Source organism: Anabrus simplex, chromosome 1, assembly GCF_040414725.1.
Source record: "Anabrus simplex isolate iqAnaSimp1 chromosome 1, ASM4041472v1, whole genome shotgun sequence".
Classification (NCBI taxonomy): domain Eukaryota; kingdom Metazoa; phylum Arthropoda; class Insecta; order Orthoptera; family Tettigoniidae; genus Anabrus; species Anabrus simplex.
In genome coordinates, this window is record NC_090265.1 from 417,412,455 (window position 1) to 417,428,553 (window position 16,099).

General features: G+C 40.4%; 1 protein-coding gene across 2 annotated transcripts in view; it reads left to right on the forward strand.

The window, feature by feature from the left end:
• The window catches only part of IKKbeta (I-kappaB kinase beta), a 198,696-nt gene extending 185,867 nt beyond the window's left edge, over positions 1 to 12,829 (forward strand). The window contains exons 15-16 of one of the 2 annotated variants that reach the window (XR_010858472.2): positions 4,700 to 5,120; positions 11,874 to 12,829. Coding sequence is in view for 1 of the 2 variants with exons in the window: in XM_067135101.2 (XP_066991202.2) it covers positions 11,874 to 11,970 (97 nt within the window). In the remaining variant the exon portion in view is untranslated. The remainder of the gene's footprint in view (positions 1 to 4,699; positions 5,121 to 11,873) is intronic. The other variant, XM_067135101.2, reaches the window with a different exon arrangement.
• The last annotated feature ends 3,270 nt before the right edge of the window (positions 12,830 to 16,099 follow it).

The window sequence follows — 16,099 nt, forward strand, 5'->3', positions numbered from 1 at the left end:
GCTGCCAAAAAGATATTAAAATTTGGGTAACATTTGTAGCTCACCATCTGCCTTGTAGAAAGGGTTCCAGTTAAAAGCAGCGTGACCAGCACACTGCGAAGAAAGCAATTAAGAGCCTCCCCGCACCAGCACAGTCAAATCCCGGACTCATGAGTCGGGGAAAAATGCAAGTTTATATAGCAGATAGAGTTGGCGTGTGGAACATACTGTAAGTATCACGAGGTGTAGATTGGCAGGTGTGATGTGGCAATGTGATATAACAGGCGGCTCGGAGCAAGTTGATGCTCGCTAGTACAGAAGCTGACGCCGAGAAGAGATGGGCAGGAGAACCAGCGAACAAGGCATGTCCATATATGAGCACGTCATAGATAGTAGTAGCACGGGAGGGGACAGTACAATTCCCAATACATTATAATTCATATATTTTAATTTTCAAGTTCTTACTATGTCTTAAATAATGATCCAATATCCCTAGTTCGTACGGCGTACTATGTTATTAAGAGCATAACCTCGCACCACAGAGTAGCTTTACCTTAAAATGAATGATTCACCCATTACCACAGAGCTGATATTATGACAAATATTCCCTTTCAAAAGCAAGACAGCAAGATATATGCAAGATATGGGTATCACATCAGTATCCAAGTACTACATGAAAATAAAAATAACAGAATTAAGTTCACTGAGACAGGAAATATAGAGAAATACATTAATAGAACCATTCAGCTTCCAGCCCCTGATGTGTATTCAAACAGGAAACAGGATTTCAGGAAGGCTGGTGAAGATGTATTTCTAATAAACAAACACAAGTAACACAGATTTACAGCACAGGCACATGGGCACTTGGAAATTCCAAGTTAGAATTCAAATAACCCAAATAGCATCGTGGGAACTCTCACTTAAAATCAATATTAGTTTGAACAAGTTAATCAATTGGGTAAAGTCAGAGTCAATGCAGTCCATCAATATTATCTCCATAATACATGACGTTGTACAACTAATTCTCATGCCTACTTGCCTGCCATCTACAGAATCTTCCTACACTATCCACACGCTGTGAATGATCTCCAGCGCCATCTAAAAACAGGGACTGGAACTACCTTAAGCTAGCTACAGATTGGAACCAAAAGTCTCATTAGACTTTAACCCAGGTGATCAGAACACTGTGATTAAATGTGGCAAACATTCATTTATTAACTGTACTGAATGATTCTTAGCAAGTTTTTTTATTCAATGTGCCATCGTTATTATGCCCTTTCGATAATTACTATAAAATTATAGTAGCATACGCTGGTACTGTACAGTACTGCAAGTCCTTCCGGGGTTAAGAGGCCAAGTCAGGGCACAATGATCAGTGCTCAAATGGAAGTGCTGACTGTACAGGTATTTGTGAAAGTGCTGCAGGGTCTTCATGATGGCTAGTAGTTCACTGCAGGCCATGCAGTAGTTCCTCTCAGTGTGAATAATGCTACTCATACTATGTCTAAAGCTGGTCACATCATTCAGTTTCCGATTGTCGACACAGTAGCAGAGTTCGCCGTTGTTCTTCTTTACCAGCACTACAGGGGATGACCCTGAACTGTTGAATTCTGATTCACCCCACGCTGTTTCATGTTTCTCACCAACTGGTCAGTCTCTGTCTTCATAGCCAGAGGTGTCTGACAGGGTGGTTGATATATGGCAATCACATCCTTGGTGTTTAATGCCATGGAACACCATATTAGTCCTCTCATAGGCTTCATTCGTATAGCAATGTGCTGCTGCAGGTGGATACTATGAGAACTACTTAGAGGAATTATTATTATTATTATTATTATTGTTGTTGTTGTTTTAATGTCATAACATTCCAGCAGAACTAAGTGCTTGTTGTTGGCTGCATTAATAGATACTGTAATACAGAGGCTTTTCTTCCTGACCTCATGAAATTAATTTGGAAAGACAGTGGATCCTGATAGTAAATCACTAGAAATAATTCACGATTTAAATATTTTAATTAATACAGAAAACTTTAGAAAACTCATTTTAACTATTTTACAAATAGGTTAGCAATTACAAACAAATAATTATAGTGATATTATATTTGCAAAGTAATCCCCAAATAGGCCATCGTTTGTTAAACACACACACTGTTGTATTTTATTACCATAGTCTTAATGATAGGTACAATAATAATAATAATAATAATAATAATAATAATAATAATAATAATAATAATATACCGTACTGTAATACAGAACAAAGTGTAAAATTTTATAGTATTCAGTCATAACTTTACAAAATGGATTTTAAAAGGCAGTAGCTAAATAGAATTACAGAAATAGGCCTACGTTACACAACATCAATAGCTTGGAGAAATACTTTATTTTACAAGTGTGTAATTATACATAAATTTCTGTCCTCGTACCAAGGTGGTGCAACTCTTTTTAGGTACAGCCTTAATGGAAAAGGGCTGCATGTACCATTTTAACCACATATCAGCCCTCATGCCAATCTTACATTTCTGGCAGTATCAGGAATCAAACCATAGCCCCAGAAGATGGCAGCTAGTAGCACTAACCATTACACTACAGAGGTGGACTTGATCATAGGTACTATAAATACATAAAGATGTAAATAATCATTCATTGGCAACTTTAAGCGATTCTGAATTTTCTCCTCATGCAAACTTTTCAGTAGTTTACATGCAGTTGTAAAATCAGGAATTTCAATTGGTCCAAAATCAAGCCTCTGCCTTTTTTATCAGAAAGAGTACTTCTAATCAAATCACTGTGTTAAATTTCTCTTTCCCCACATTCTGATCGTGGGGTCAAGGCCATTCACAAGGTTGATCAATTCTGAGTTAACTGCATAAACAACTGCTGAAATTTGCTTACATTTCTCTGATAGAGGGCATTCACAGTAACAATTAATCACTTCCATAGGAGCATTAACCTGCACTAACATGATATCGTATTAGAAATAGGCCAAAGGCATTTTTTCTGAAGGCAGCCTTGTTAAATGTGTGCATGAACATTAATCTCATTATCACCATTACTAAAACATAAATCACTACGTTGCCTCTATCATGAACCGATGTTTCTCTTATCACAATAGCAGTTATTACTCTGTTGCTATTTCTTACCACTGTTTTTCTGGTAAATTTAATACACGACCACTTTCTGCAAGTGTGGAATAATTTTGCTGATTGCTTTTAAATAAAACACACTGAAATCCCACTGTCATTATTCAGTCAGCCATGGTAACACATGGAGAGACTACAGCAGATAACTTATTTGCATGGTGACACACGTTAACTTACAGTATTCCCCAGTCGCAGCACAGCGTTGCATTTCTCCCATTAAAGCACAGAGCCTACAGCGCTTTCCATTATCATGAAGATGTCCCAGAACCCCATTATTAGCCTCTCAAGCTCCTTAAACTGATCTGTCTCTAGGTGTCTTTCAGTGTCAGATATTACCCTCTGGTGCTTGTCATCCAATTTCACTCAGTCGCTCATTGGCGAACTGCTGTCCTCATCTGTTGGTACCATGTAATCTCACTTTCTGAGCTTGGTTCTGCAGGATATCCATTGTTCCTGTGACTTGATTCGGAATTCATACTGGCCTGAACATCCTGGCCAGATAAAATCCACAATCAGTAGCTGGTTGTTCAGAGGTTCCGCTGTTCCATTTTCTATAGATCTTTTCTGTCATGCAGTCGTCACTACCTCACTATGAGCCGGTATTTTTTTTTTTTTTCCTAGTTGCTGTATGTCACACCAACACAGATAGGTCTTATGGCGACAATGGGACAGGAAGGGGCTAGGAGTGGGAAGAAAATGGCCATGGCCTTAATTAAGGTACAGCCCCAGCATTTTCCTGGTGTGGAAATGGGAAACCCCTGAAAACCATCTTCAGGGCTGCCGACAGTGGGGTTCGAACCTACTATCTCCCGAATACTGGATACTGGCCGCACTTAAGCGACTGTAGCTATCGAGCTTGGTGAGCCGGTATCACTTCCTGCTTGGGGAGCATTACCCTTGCTGCTTGGGGACATGCTCTGGGGCATCGGAGCATAACTTCTTAACTACCTATCCTTAGTACTCGCTGCCCCACATTAACAGTTGCTTTGTGAGCTGGAAGGGCATTGAGTCCCATGATGACCCTATCAGTTATATCTGCAACAAAGGTCCAGACCTGTAGACTTATCCTCCCTAACATCAGATTTAGTAGTTCCTCCGTCAGGGAAGGCATGGTTTCTCCTGAAGCCATCTGTAGCACACAAGGGCAGTTCGGCTTCGTCTCCATCTGGTCCTTAGCAATGTCCAGCTGAACGATGGTGAGTGCTGCTCCTGTGTCTATCATGACATGGCTCGGCCTGTCTCGGAGCCATTCCTATACTTTCAGGTTGTCGTCATTACTCCTGGTGACTCCATCAACTGTGAACCTAGAAGATGATAATGACAGTGCCAGTGAGCCACTCTTATTGTTAGCCCCTATTTGTTTCCGTGGATAGGGGTTGCTCCCTGCTGGCAGTCCTTCCTCAGATGACCAAACTCACCACATCACCAGCAGATGAATCCCCTGGAGCCTCAGCATCCCGACAGTAGAGAGCATTGCTGTGACAGTGACAAGTGGACCTGCGGGTTCTCTTTGCTCCTGATGGTTCATACCCACAACAATAACATCAAAGTTGTTATCATCATTGTTTCCATTCTCAGGGCGATGGTGAAAGCCACCTCGAGGCAATGCTCCCTATCGAGCATCAGGTGTTGGCGTATCTCAGTGCCTTGTAGCCTGTTGATAGCAGTGTAAGCAGTCTCCCGCTGAATGTGTTCTGGATGCAAGCCTCCAGCCCTGCCGGATGCTTTTTAACACCTCAGTCACACGTCCATGAAGCTTGGCAGTGAGTGGTATGGGCCTTTCCTGTGGCATCCACCCATTGTGTTTGGCCATGGTCTGCAACTGGATGTGGAATGTCATCCACATATACTCCCAATGAAGCACAGGAGTTTCACTTTCAAAGTGTTGGTACCACCGGTGCAGCTAGTAGGCCTCGATTTCGTTTCTACGGTCATCATCCTTTCCAGCAGATCACCCATCCATCCCCTGCCTCAAGTGTCAGAAACCAGACTACAGAATGTGAGTCATTGCCTGGTATCCACTTATTTTTATGGTTTCATGTATTTCTTGCATCAAGTTTCAAAGGCTGCACTCAATCTGAGGTATTAACTTTCAACGTTTTTCTACCATTTCACTTACTTTCTGCATAATGACACTTTGTAATCTTCCTTCAAGATAGTGCACCTCCTCTAACTTATACTGTCTATCCTTAATTTAATTCAACTCAGCCTTAAGTTCATCCTAACAGGATTTAAACTGTACGTTAAGTTAGTCTTGGCTAGGTTTAAACTTGACCATAAGTTTGTCCTGGAAGCCAGACTGCATCTTGTAAAAAATTCTTAGTACTGAATGATGCCATTGATTAAATCTTTCTTCTAACAACAGTTTTAGTAGGTTATCCAGGTCCTTGAAATTAAAACATACACAGAGAGGTAGCATATTTTACTATCCACTAAATTTATTGAACAGCTACTCACATGAGAGTTTTCTAGTGGTTTTTTGATGATTATTAGACTTCATATTTATAAATATAAATATATAAATCACCAATATAAGCTTGCAACTATGCTGCAAAAAGTGATGAAATATGTACTTAAGTATGCTCTTATTTTCATGCTATTAAACACTTATGAAATGCAAATGTTCCTTTACTAGATTCACATGATTCACATGATTCACATGATTCACATGATTCACCCACAGCAATACATAAAACCATGATCATGGATAAACAACTAAATGAAAAAACAAAAAAAAACACTTGAGGCTGCGGCTGGTCCACTAGTACAAACAATCCGTGCATAGTTTGTGAGATGTATCAATCGATCAAGTGTTCACCGTCAAACCATATGCACACATGTCCTAGATAAGACACAGTGTGTTAATCAATACACATGATAAATAAATTATTATTTATCTGCATTAAGAAAAACACAAACATGAAAAAACACATTTAAATACATATTCCTCTTTCGTTTTACACTGCACAACCTACTTTTCCTGTTCATAAGTTGCTTTGCAGCACATTACAACCATCATCTTGAAGTTTTATGGTATAAATGTGTGGCGTTTGTTTGTTAAAATTAGCTTCAATCCGGAGAAGGATCTCTTTGCATCCATGGATGTGACAGGACAGTGCTTGAACTCGGGAATGCACCCTGTGTTCTTGTCTTGATTTTCCCTGAAATCTTACCACAGCTGTATGTTCATTCAGAACAAGGCCACTCATTCTGCAAGAGTTTACAGTATTAATTACTTTACATTTTCTTGAAGACTGTTTGTAAAACATGTTAAAATATGTATAATAAAAGTTGAAAACCTGCGCAATAACTCCCAAGTTTGAAATGTATGCCCTAATCTCAAATATATGAAAATATGCATATAAATGCAGCATTAAATTTAATAACTCATCCAATTTCACCTTCATATGCACTTGCATACATATCCAATATCTAGTGATTAATGTTTTAAGAGGAAGTACAACTAGGCAACCATCCTCTTAAGTTTTCCAGTCAACACAATTTATGCTCACAATCGCAAACACATACACGAATACCAGTCCGTTAAACTGCTGTATCCCAACGCGGCTTCTCACAGTGCAGTGTCATTACAGAACAGTTCACAATAGCAAGCCTCATTGAACTTCACCTACCTGTCCGACGGACTCAATCCCAATGAATGACTCGCCGCAGATTCGCGACCATCTGCTTACTTTCCCTTACTTAATACTGACTCACTTAAGATTGGCTCCAGACTAATTGACCCCATACTCCCACAATTGTATATAGGCAAACGGAAAATTCTAGTAGCCTTTACCTCCAGATCACTGTGGGTGCCTGATCCAATGTTAATCAGCTTCTAGCGTCTCCTAAGACCTCAGCAATTCGCCTGTGCTATTGTTTTGCTTGCTGCTGGCCTCCTCTACATTATCATCGCTGCACCCCTATTATTATCTCTCACTTGCCTTCTTGCCAGCCGCCCTGAGCTGACATTCATTGTTACAGTACTTAACATAACTTACTTTTATACTGCTACCCAGCTGAATAAAAAACAGAAAGCTTCAGCCATAAGTTCCAAGCTCTCTTTCTCTTCATGAATAAAAGATTTACTGATAATGGCTTCCTTCGAGGTAACATGCCTCAGAGGTAAAAGTAATCTCTCATTCAGAACAATAGGTGGGACTGCATGAGAGGGGTCGTTTATCAAGAAGATTAATACTGGTGTTCTGTGAGTTGGAGCGTGAAATGTTGGATTAGAGAATCTGAAAAGAGAAATGAATAGATGTTATTAGTATGAGTGAAGGACATTCACTAAGCCAATGCCACCACAATAGTACTGGTCTTTGTGCTTACTAGTTCAATCAGTCAATCAATCAATCAATCAATAATCATTGATCTGCATTTAGGACTGCTGCCTAGGTGGTAGATTCTGGATCAGTTGTTTACCTACTTTTCTTACAGCATTTCAAAGAAAGAAATTTGTCAAACATTTCCCTTGATAAGTTATTCCAATCCGTAATTCCTCTTCCTATAAATGAATATTCCCCCAATTTGTCCTTTTGATTCTAGCTTTATATTCACATTATGATCTTTCGTACCTTTAAAAGCTCCACCCAAGCTTACTCATCTGCTACTAATGTCATTCCACACCATTTCTGCACTGACAGCTCGGAACATCCCGCTTAGTCGAGCTGCAATCACCCAGAATAAATCATGCTGCCTTCCTTTGGATCTTTTCCAGTTCTCGTATCAAGTAATCCTGGTGTGGGTTCCATCTCTGGAACCATACTCTAATTGGAGTCATACCAGAGACACACTCTATCCTTTACATCCTTACATCTACTCCTTAAATTCTTTCATAACCATATGAAGAGATCTGTAACCTTTATTTACAACTTCTTTAATGTGATTACCCCAATGAAGATCATTCGTTATTTTAACACCCAAGTACCGGGCAAGTTGGCCGTGTGGTTAGGGGCGCGTAGCTGTGAGCTTGCATCCGGGAGATACTGGGTTCGAATCCCAGGACGGGGTGGAAGTACCTCATGGGGATCACGGTAACTACTTAGATGTTATTTTCTTTATTTTTTTGCAATTGGCTTTACGTCGCACCAACGCAGGTAGGTCTTATGACGGCAAAGGGATAGGAAAGGAAGTGGTAGCTGAGCTACACTGCCGGCCATCGTCGGGTCAGTAAGACTTCAAATCACATCCACCAGCGCTACTGCTGGGTACACTAGAGGACAGATGTCAAAATATGATGCAAATGTGTGCACCACATGGCCTGAGGTGTACAGTATCGCCAGTTAGGAAGCATTGATAGTGGCCAGTGCCCTGGTAAATAACTTGTCTATAACTTTGGCATTTTGAGGGAGATGAACAATGACCAGGGCTGGTACTTTAAACCAATGTTGATGAAGGAAGTTCTGCAGCATCTCTCGTATGCAAAAACCGAACGGCACATCTCCACCCAAAGTCTGACGGCATGGTAGAGCGGTTCGTGAAAGCCCTCAAGGAACATCTGAAGAAGATGGTGTCAGCACACCAGAGACCTACCGTGCATCCACTCATGAGATGACAGGCATGACATCCATCTACATTATTTTGTCAAGAAAGAAAACCATATTTTTGAGTGTCGACTTATTAAATGTAATAAAAACTTTCCAGTCTGTCAGACACACAACAATTTTAAATGGTAATTAAAACACTATAAGCATACCTGTAAAACTCGCATATTATTTACAAAGAATGACATGTTTCGTTCTATAAGAACATCCTCAGATTCTATCAAATCACTTAAATTTGTTCATAAATGTACAGTATAGTTTATATAGTGTAAACTTGTCAATGATATGGAGTTAGGTGATAATATGAACCATATGTGGGCAAAAAATGATTGTATGAGAAACGACCAACACCGCATAATAAAATGTTTTGTACTCATCTACACTGCCAAAGAAACGTCTGTTGTTACCTCTCACTATAACAGATCCGTGATCCTGCATGAGGAGCGGTTTTGAGCTTAGCTAACAGTTCCTCGGGGAGGGACAGAGGTAGGGGAGGGGCACGTTTAATGATGTGGATCTTTCCTATTGGTTGGAGGAGAGCAGGTTGATAATGTTAACTCATATTCTGACTACATCAAACCTTTATTTTGTTATTTTTTATATTTACTATTATTATTATTATTATTATTATTATTATTATTACAATATTTTATTAGTGTTCTGTGAGTTTATTTAGTGATACTTGATAATCTATAAAAGATCGTCTTGAGCCTGCAAGGACGGTGCGTAAGTCAGGTGCACTTACTACAGATAAGAATATCTTAACCCACATTCCAGACCTTTAAGTCGGAGATTAGCTCCTGTGGACTTCATTAAGTGCTAATGTATAAGTGTAAATGTTGTTCAGATGTTAATGAAGTAAGGTGAATAGGGGGGAATTTACAAAAAATGTATGTTAATTCAGCTTGTTTTTGTTATCTTTTTTCGCAAATGTAAATTTCGATGGCTTTCTTGATATTCAAAGATTTACTGTTATTTTCGAAGTGTAAGATTTTTAGATCCGTGTTTGTCTGTGAAATGGTGTGAACTGGCGTATATGTGCTCTCCGAGGGCTGAATGCTGATTATATCTGATGGCATGTTTGTGTTCTTTGTATCTTATTTGGAAATTATGTTTTGTTTGGCCTGTGTATGTAGCTTTGCAGTTAGGTTCTTGGCATTTGAGTTCATATACTCCTGACTGCGAGGTTTTTTTTTTTTACAACCAGTGGCAGACTACACATGGCAGCTGGTGGATTGGCTCAGCAGCCTCCATGAGTATGCTTGATGACACCTGTAGTTATCCAGTGACCGGATGAAGATCCTTTAGGATTCCAGGAAGGTGATTAGTGCAGCTATACTGACCCAGGACAAAGAGGAAGTCATTAAAGCTCCAGCCATTGTAGATTGGCTCCTATACTGTTATTACTAGGATTTACGTTGTAATCTACAGGATCCAGCAGCTTCTCTGAAGTAATGGTTGTCCACCTTGACCAGCTGGTGCCTTATCATGGCGTTACTCAGGATGAGCAGTTTTAAGGAGGGAGCATAGTGACGATGAAGGCCGAAGAGAGTGTAGGGTTGGTGAAGCAGTGACTGTTGGAAACAAGAAGAATGATAGCAGCAGCAAATTGTTGAGGCTCGTAATAAAGAACCACTAGAAGCAGCTTGATTGACGTCATGTGGCCTCGAGATGAGCCTGGTGCAGGTCTTTATAGTTGGCACCAACAGGTGACATGCATGTCTGGTGGTGGTGGTAGTGGTGATAATGAGGTAAGGAGAGGGTGAAATCTGTATTGGTGCTTATCCTACTCCTCTCCTGTAACACCCAATGGTCTGCTCAAGGCTTAATGTCCCCATCCAACAGATGAATCACCAACGGCAGTGTCATATCATTGATTTAGAAGTAAAACTCACATAGTGACATTTTCATGTTTCTGTGATGAATGTACTTTCTTCTGTCCATAACTGAACCAGAAATGAAGTTGGGGATTTCTTCTACAATAAAATGAGCCTTCTTATATACTTGATGACCTCTTTGATCTGAAATCACATATAATTCAACTTCAGCCAAAAGTGCACTTCGTGATTTTTACCTCTAAACGATATGCTCTCACTGCAGAACAGTTTGGAATTGATTCCATGCTTTTGGCTCACAATCTAGTGATAATAAATTGTATACCACCACTTCTCCTACCTTACCAGCCAACAGTTTTCACCAATGGGATTTGAACCAGCTAACCATGATGTCAGACCATAAAGACTTGGTACATTAATGATCATGACTGGTAGGCTGAGAAGAAGCTAGAAGCTGAAGAATGCACCCTGAATGATCTGTAAGTGGACAGAGAATCTTCTACAGTCCTATATCATGTGTAAACCTGGTGAGACCGAGTCAGCGTGAGTGAGTGACCATAACAGATAGTCACGAGTAGTTCACGGTGAGCATTCTTTAGGAGGTGTCAGACAGCTGGCCATAGGCTTGCTAGTAGTAAACTATTCTGGAACAACAGTGTGCTGTGAGGAGCTACATGTAGAATATGAGTTTTACAGGCTAGTGGGCAGTATATTTGACCAGGATTGAGAACAAAAACTGTTTTGAGTAGAAAATTGAATTAACTGTGAATATTAGTTCAGTAAATTCAGTGGATAGTAATACATGCTGTCTCTTTATGTAGTGATTTATGTTTAATAACCCTGAGAACCTGCCAAAATAATATTTCTCTACTGGGATATTATTGTATCTTTTGATTGTGTAGATTATACATGGACATTTACTGCCTCACGAATCACAAGTGGTTCTTGATTTTCATTCAGACTACAAGCGATAGCACTTGGGTGGTAGGTGTTTATTCACCTGATGTTAGTGAAATAATTCCAAACGTAAAATAAATGTAATTTAAAGCACAATCTTGTGATTTAGGTTACTATTTTTCTACTGTAATCCAAAGTACATGTTAATCCTCATTAGTATTTGTCTGAGAATCAGGAACCATCCTTGCAGTAATTATCCATTTGAGCCTCCTCCTAACATTTGTTCTGAACTACATAGTTTTTGTTGGCCAGGTGGGTTGTTCATCAGATGGTAGGGGTTTGTCCATACATGGATAAATGGTGTCCAGCTGCAGTGCAGAAGTACAGACACATTCTCCTCTTACTGTTTACAGTATATAAAAATAGTTTCAGGGGTCTGATTTGTGTGATAAATCTTATTCCTTGTGTTTTCAGGACACAAGAACTAATGAACGAGAGCTTCCAGCAGTATCTCAGTATTGTGAGCGAAGGACAGTCCATGAATTGGTCACACCTGGACATGAATACGTGAAGACTGAAGACTATGTCGCTTTTAATCTTCTTTGTCCACTTAAAGAGCAGTGGATGCAGTTTCTCTATTTTCATACCTCGTATTAAAATGAAAGAGTAAACCTTGTTTTAGAGGTTTCTTTGAAGAGTTTTAGTGAATTATTACATTGAAAGTAAGAAATCTTGAATGATAAGGCGTTACGTTTCTTTCCTCCAACATATACTTTGTGTGGAATTATGCAATTATTTTTTGAAGGAGATTGTGCAGAGTGTCTCTTCCTATTGCTGATTTCTTCTAGTTGAAAACTGGGAGTTTGACTGAAAATATCCACTTTCCATATTAAGTGCCTTACAACTATGAAAGAGGACTGGTTTTGGTTACAGCTGCAATATTTCATTGAATTTCAGAACAATGACATACTGATTGAATAATAGTAAACTGACAATAATAATTTTCCATTCTGCTCTGGTGCTCTTTAATTGAAAAGATACAGTGATGATATACAAAATGTTTTAAGTATGGATTACATGGATAACTTCAGCTACTGTACATCCCTACATAATTATCAATCGTGAATATTGATTCACAGCCTATGGCACCAGGCAGCTTAATGTGCGTGACCAGACTCTTGACATACAACAAGCATAAGATCCTTTTCAGCAGTGTTTTATGTTGTCTTCAGTACCTTAGGATATGTATGTGAGGTTACTAGTGGCTGAGCTGGTGTTGCAATATAAGTTCTGTGTAATGAAATAGAAAATAGCAAGTTGGCAGTGAAAATGCCATAATTTTTACTCCATAGAAAGTCCAATGACTTGATTGACATTGCTGAAAATCATAAAGCTATCCTGTTATTTTTAAATGAGATTCACTGTAAATAAAGTTGGCGCAGGACAGGCAACAGTGGAAGAGGTTCATCCCATGACAAGACCTGCCATAAGGCAGAATACCTAGATAGATAGATTGTCTCATGCTTGAACTGCTTTCATTTGATGAAATTTGAACTTAATTCTCCTGAAGGACTCTGCTTCCATCTTTAGTTAGTTTTATGTCAATATTTTTACAGTTCATTTTATTACAAGTAATGCCGTAAAAGCTTAGCAAAGAGGAGCCCGGTTAAATCCTGGGTCATCATTGCCATTGCCTCCATAGCATAATGGTTAGCACTATTAGCTGCCATCCTCTGAGACCTGGATTTGATTCCTGGTGCTGCCAGGAATTAAAGAATGACATTGGGGGCAGGTATGTGGTTAAACGGCATACGCAACTCGCCTCCATGGAGGGTGTGCCTGAAAATATCTGCAACACCTTGGGATGAGAACACAAGTTTACTGAAATATTATGCTTGAACCTTGAGCCTTTTGAACTGTTGGCTGTGACCGATTATGTTGCTTCTTTACTTAAAATCCAGACCTTCTATAAATGTGTACAGTACATGTTTCTGCTCTTTTTCCATAGTGTACTTGAGTTCTGGCTCATTTACTCAACCTTGTCAATACTTACAGTTCTTTAATGAATTATTTTTTATCACCTCATACACCGTACATGTTTCGAGGACCTTACTGTCCTCTTCCCTAGCACTTTTTTTCTCTCACTAGCAATTATCTCTTGGACCTCTTTACTTAATATTACACTTCAAACACCAAGTTCTAAACGTCTCCTCTCTTTGCAAAATGGACAATGATTATTTTACACCAAAATCTGAAACCTAATCAAAAATATTAACTTCACTCACGTATGGTGCGGGATTATGAAAGGAATACTTCTATATACTTGTAAGCACTTCCTTATCAATCTGGGGGTACCTCTGTTCCATTGCCAACATTGTCCGACTAGCGTATGCAATAGGCTGTTTGTGTCCGTTGCTGAGCCGGCGTGACAGCACTGCGCCAAGACTGGTTTTGCTGGCGTCTGTTGCCAGCAAAAGTAGTAATGCTGGATCATACTTCATAAGGAACTGCGACGAGATTAGAGCATACTTGATATCCTGGTCGGCCCTGTCGCTCTCTGGCGTCCATACGAGGGGATCCTTCAGCAGCATGTCCCTGAGTGGTCTTGTCTCTTGTTGACAGGTTATGGATGAAGGCGCTATAATATGTTGCTTTACCCAGAAACAACTGGAGTTCTTCTGGAGTCGTAGGTTTCGGCGCATCTTGTACAGCTTGGATGTGCGCGTCAGACTTATGGATGCCGGATGCATCGATCTTGTGGCCAAGAGCTTGCAGGACAGGTTCAGCAAAGCTGCACTTGGCTCGGTTGATCTTCACACCTGTTGGTGAAAGCGCTCTAGTGTAGTGGTGAGGGCCTCTATCAGGTTTTCAAAACTATTGGCAAAAACAATGGTAGGATGCTAAAAGGTTTGTTTTGTCACCTATTCGATACATATAAAATTTTACAATTTAGGAATTTATTATTGATTCCACATGAAACATGTTTTGCCCTTCATTGAGGGCATCATCAATCAAATTATCTCCTCAAGGCAAAAATCAGGTACCTGATTAGTAGTTGACATGTACAAATTAATACACATTATTAATACACATTAAAAAAATTAAGTATGAGGAACAGTTGTACAATAGTGATGGTTGAACATATAAGATTATAGAATAAGAAGTCGGCACCAAGCGTAAAATTAAAATAGCAGAGTTTAGCATCCTACATTCAGTATCTTCAATACGGATAACAATGATTTTTATCACTTGCAAAAACAATGGTGTCGTCAAAGAAACTTACGATATTTGGGAGGTTCTGGAAAACAGTGTCCATTCGCCGCCGACAGATGGCGGGGATGTTGGCTGCTCCGTAGACAGCACGAGTTGGGCAGATCAGGCCATGGGTTGGAGTGTTCAGCATGAGGGCATGGCTGAATTCATCATCAACCTCGAGATGAGTGTACGCATCTGTGACATCCAGGTGGCTGAAGAGGATGACGCCGCACATCCAGTTGAACAGGTGCTCAACTTTCGGAATTGAGTGTTCATCAGTGATGATCCGCGGGTTGAGAGTAGGTTTGTATTTACCCATAATTCTCAAATTTCCATTATTCTTCTTACTCTGTTGTAGAAACCAGATTTCTCTGGCATAGGCACCTCGCAGGGCCACAGGAACTTCACGTGCTCGGGAGAAGATAGGGGTGGCACCATCCTTCAGGTGCATCTTCGCTGGTGGGCCTGACAGCTTCCCGGGGGTATCACTGATGACATTCTGGTACTGGTTGAGAACGCATCCATTTCTTTTTGTTGGTCCAGGGACAGAGACTGTTTGACGGAGAGTTGATGGATCTGTCCTGGTCTTCCAAAAAGCTGTTCGAAATCAATCTCTCGTGCGAACTCGAGAGATCCACTCTAGACTGAGGAGCGTCTCAAATTCATCGTCGACAATGTAGAGATCAAGGTTCTTCAGGTGGTGCCAATGGTGGCGGTGCCTGGCATCTTGCCAATGTAGTTAATACGGTGGCCAGTGTAGCTCGCAACGTTGCGATCAGTCTTCTGCAAAGGAAAACCTGGTTTTATCATACCTAACCACAATTTACTCATCATTAAACAGGGGGCGCAAGTGTCGAGTTCCATCTTGACGGTGGTTTCCTCTATGTTGACATCTATTAACTGCTTCCCTGGAGACTGTATTGCTCCGACGACCTCAACTTTGTTGAAATGATGAATGGCATCAATGCTGTTGGCTGGTTCCTCTTCTTCGGTCATGTGATTTGTCTTGCACTGCTTTAGTTTGGGCCTACAAACTTCAGCAATGTGACCTTTCTTGCCACACATCCGGCAATCAGCGTTGAGGAACCTGCCCTGTCTGCTTGGATGGTCCCCGCCACACCCAGCACACAACGATAATGATTGGTCATGTGGTGTTCCTTGATTGGCAGGATGCAATTCTTGTTGAGGCCTAGGTTGGTCAGACTACTGTTGGCGATTGATCGATTTCTCACGTCGCCATTGGTTGCCGCCTCTCTGCGACTGTGGCTTTGCGTAGCCTATCCAGTTGGTTGAGTCGGGTTTTGAGGTTATGTTCGGGTACTTAACCTCGACAGCAGTGTTCCGGGTGGCTTCAAGTATGCAGGCTATCTCGTACGCAGCTGTGAAGCTGTCGGTTTTCTTTTTGCGATAATTTAATCGCACGTCAAAATCTCTTTATTTGCAAA